The sequence below is a fragment of the Brassica oleracea genome, chromosome C3 (genome assembly GCF_000695525.1).
Source record: "Brassica oleracea var. oleracea cultivar TO1000 chromosome C3, BOL, whole genome shotgun sequence".
Taxonomy (NCBI): Eukaryota; Viridiplantae; Streptophyta; class Magnoliopsida; order Brassicales; family Brassicaceae; genus Brassica; species Brassica oleracea.
In genome coordinates this window covers 29,874,259-29,878,458 of record NC_027750.1, presented here as the reverse complement: position 1 = coordinate 29,878,458, position 4,200 = coordinate 29,874,259, and the positions used below count along the sequence as shown (strand labels likewise).

The following is a 4,200-nucleotide window of genomic DNA, read 5'->3' as shown; positions in this document are numbered from 1 at the left end:
TATGATCACCCACTCATTTACCAAATTAAACACCATAAACAAGAACAAGAGTAATTCATCAAAGAATCATTACATTTTCTTCTTCCTTCTTATAATAAACTCTCTCCCTTATACTAGTGTTATTTGCTTCCTACGGGTATTAAATTCTACTCTTATTTAAATTTCACGATACTATAAATTATAAGTTATTTCATAACAGGAGAGTATATATAACAAAAAGGCCAAACAGATAAATTAAAAAGTTTTTTACTGTCAAAATAAAAGTGGGTTCCGTATGACCACATTAGTTGGCCTACCTCGCTATTTCAATTCTCCATAAGTTTAAATCTAACATTATCCTAGTTTCCATCTATCTACTCTTTATAATTTTTTATTCATTTACAAACTTTAATGTACATATTCTTATTAGGATTTATATATTGTATTTCACTGGAAAACTCTCATTTCACATTGCAATATACACGTACAAGTTCGACAACAACAATGTAGATGTTCATGGTACATATATTGGTACTATATTCGAAGATGCTTTGAAAGCTGGGAAAATTGTTTTTTTAGAGCAAAAAAATAATAACTACGTCCCTTTAGACTAATTTATATTTTGTGCTATTTTTTTCTATAACAACTTTTAATATATTTGAAAATAAATTTAATAAATTGTTTTACAAACAAAAAAAATTGGAAAAATAGTAACTTTTGATAAAATACATATATGAACTTAGTGGTATTTTTTCAGTTATAAAAAAGTTGAAATAATAAATTTCAGATTATGTTCTAAATAAAGTAGAAATGACATTTTACGAAGTAGAAAACGAAATCCACTTTTTTCATTGAATCTACAATGTTTAGAATACGTGATCTACGTAAATAGGAGTATTCTAAAAATATTTAGAATACACATTCCGCGCTTAACCTACCGTTCTAAAATCTTTAGAAATCAAAATCTACACATTAATATAAATCTAAAACACGTAGAAAACGACTTCTACAGATTTACTATAAATCTAAAACATGTAGAAATCAAAATCTATACATTACTATAATTCTAAAAAACTGTAGAAACCGAAATTCTATAGATTAGATGTATTCTATGTATAAGAAATCAGTTCCTAAAAATATGGAAACAAAATATTTGGGAATATTCACTTTTATATTTTGTAAAAAAAATGGATTTAAAAAAAAAATAAAAAGGAACTAAACAAAACAAAAAAAACCCTGGTAACCTTCTTCGCCGTCTTCTATATTCCATTGATTGTTCACAAAATTTTCACAAAAATTTCATATTATTTCTACCATGATTCATGTCTATGCTTCATGTGGTGTTTGGGAATTGGTTGTATCTTCAGGTTGGAGTTTTAATGTTGATAAAAAGAAAGGGGGAAGGTTACTTGCTTTGGAATTGAAGTCCTCTCTGGAACAGTTACAGAAAAACGTTATAGAGGATTTTGGTTTTGAAGAAACGGATGCCGATTTGGAGTTGAGTTACCTTCCTATTGGGTTGATCAATTCATCAGAATGTCCACCGGTGATCATTGGAAACTCACGGCAAGTTCAAAATTTTCTAGGGTTTTGTAAGAAGCATCTGGAGATGATTATGATGCTGACAAGCATAACGAGAAAAAGAAAGGAAAGATGAAGCAAGACGAGGTTGATGGAGATGATTATGATGCTGACAACATCAACTCTGAAAAAGAAAACAGCAAAAAATTGGCAAAGAGTCCGGTGGTCGAATTGGTTAAGACGGGAGATCTTTTCCTCAACAAAACAGTTTTGAAAGCGAGGTTTGAGTTATGTGCAATGAAGCATAACTTTCACTACACAGTTACCAACTCCAATAAATCAGTTTGGTGTATTAGATGCGCTGATAAGGTGATGCTTTTGGGGTGCTCGAGCAGAGTGTTTGAAGGGCTGCACATATTTTATTATTAAGAAGTATGTCGGTGTACATTCCTGCGAACCTTCAAGCAAAACCAGTGCCGGAAAGACAGCTTCAGCGAAAACGATAGGCAGTCTGATCATGCATAAATATGAAGGTATCAAGGAAGGGCTTAAAGCGAAAGATATTGTTCAGATTATGCGTAATGATTATGGATGTGAGATCTTTGATTCTTTAGCATGGGATTCCCGTGAATATGCAGTCAACGCTGTTAGAGGTATTCCAGAGGAAAGTTATGGGAAAATACCAAAATACTTGCACATGCTGCGAGAGACCAATTCGGGTACACATTCCTCTTATGAGACTGGCGTCAATGGTAGATTTCGATATCTGTTTATAGCGTTTGGTAAATCGATCAGAGGCTTTAGCAAAGTCATGAGGCGTGTCATTGTTGTCGATGGAACATTCTTGAAGAGTAAATTCAAAGGGGTGCTACTGGTTGCAACTGCTATAGATGGAAATTCAAATTTATATCCTATTGCATTTGGGATAGTAGACTCTGAGAATGAACAGTCTTGGGAATGGTTTATGAGACAATTAAAAGTTGTTGTTGCTGATGATAATGGTTTGGCTTTTATTTCGAATAGACAAGTGTCAATAGCGAAGAAACTGGAGAAAGTGTATCCGCTAGCGAGACATGGTATTTGTATTCATCATTTGTTGAATAATGTGATATCATATTTCAAGGGGAAGGGATTAGCTGGGTTGATTTCTAAGGCTTCGAAGGCTTATAGAGTGGTTGATTTCAAGAAGATGTTTGCTCATGTTTGCAATATCAGTCCAGCAATTGGAAATTATCTTATGGAAGCGGATGTCAAAAAGTGGGCTAGATGTCAATTTCATGGATACATGTATGACATTAGGACAAACAATCCTGCAGAGTCGATAAATTCTGCGTTGCATTCGCCGAGAGAGTTTTCCGTAATTTCTTTGTTGGACAATATTAGAGAAACGCTGACACGCTAGTTTTTTAAGGGTAAGAAGTTGATTTCAAGGCACACCCATCGTTTGACCATAGATGTGGAGGAAAAGATCGATAGGAGAATCGAAAAGGGGAAAACTTTCGGAGTTTACCCTGTAACCGATAGCCAGCTGCTTGTTAAAGGCGATACAATTGACTGCTTTGTTGATTTGGACAAACAGACATTTTCTTGTGGGAAGTATGACCTCTTGAAGATCCCTTGTAGACACGCAATAAAAGTCGGTTTCTTTGTTGGTAGAGAACCATATACATTGACTGATTTTTTGTATACCATGAGAGCTTGGAGAGAAGCTTATCAAGAAAGCAAAAATCCCATTTCAGTTCCTGAAGATGGTTGATCCGTCCCACAAGTTGTGGAAAATTCTGAAGTGCTACCGCCTGAGACAAGAAGATCTCTTGGAAGAAATAGAAAACGCAGATATGAAACTATTGAAGACAAAATCCGATCATCACAAGGATCACATGGGGGTCAGCTTCGTAAGTGCAGTAGATGTGGTCTTGGTGGTCATAATAGAGCAACTTGCAAAATGCCAATATAGTCGATTTGTTTGTTGTGTTCTTCACAGTTTAGTGAAAGTTTTTCAGACTTCATTTGTTTGATTTCTAGTAACTTTGTTTCAGTCTTTCAGACTATATTTGCTTGAATTTTACTAACTTTGTTTCAGTTTGAGAGAACTTTGTTTAATTTTCATGATGTATTAACTTGGTTAGAAGATCTGAGTCAATCGATCCCTTTAACAAAGACATTCTTCTTCCTTGACTCTGCTCCTCGGTCCGCATGCTTTCTCCTGTTTCTTCCCGAAACATCCGATGTGCCATCAACATTCTGTGCAACATGACTATTCTCACCCCTCTCAGTATCAGCTGCTTGATCCTCTCTTTTTTCTTCGCCAGCTTCCTCAAATTCGGAGCTCGTAGCTTCTTTTACTCCCCAAACATGATTGTTCCAATCATGTTTTCTATTGATCATATCCAAAATGCGATCCACTCTTTCATCTTTCTTCTCATCCTTCTGTACAAAATCAGTTGCCAAAAGGACCACTCCATCTATGTGGGATTCCATGAATGAATGCAAAATCCCCTAAAAACAATCAAATCATTAGTAAAGTGAACAAGACAATAAACATTTTTATTAGAAAAATATATGCATACCTTTTCTAGGAATAATTTCTCAACGCCAATGATATCTTCATAAGAACATTTTGCACATCCTCTCAATTACCACATAGAGGACCTGTAAAATTTTTGCTGACTTTTGTGCCACAAATCTCTCCTAAAGCAG

The 4,200-nt window shown here is 34.6% G+C and overlaps 1 protein-coding gene across 1 annotated transcript; it reads left to right on the top strand.

Annotated features, from left to right (window-relative positions):
• The first annotated feature begins 1,632 nt into the window (after positions 1 to 1,632).
• Positions 1,633 to 3,256, top strand: LOC106330348. Its single transcript, XM_013768830.1, has 3 exons — positions 1,633 to 1,869; positions 1,934 to 2,857; positions 2,912 to 3,256. Exons 1-3 carry the CDS (start codon positions 1,633 to 1,635, stop codon positions 3,254 to 3,256), a joined length of 1,506 nt encoding a protein of 501 aa, XP_013624284.1.
• The last annotated feature ends 944 nt before the right edge of the window (positions 3,257 to 4,200 follow it).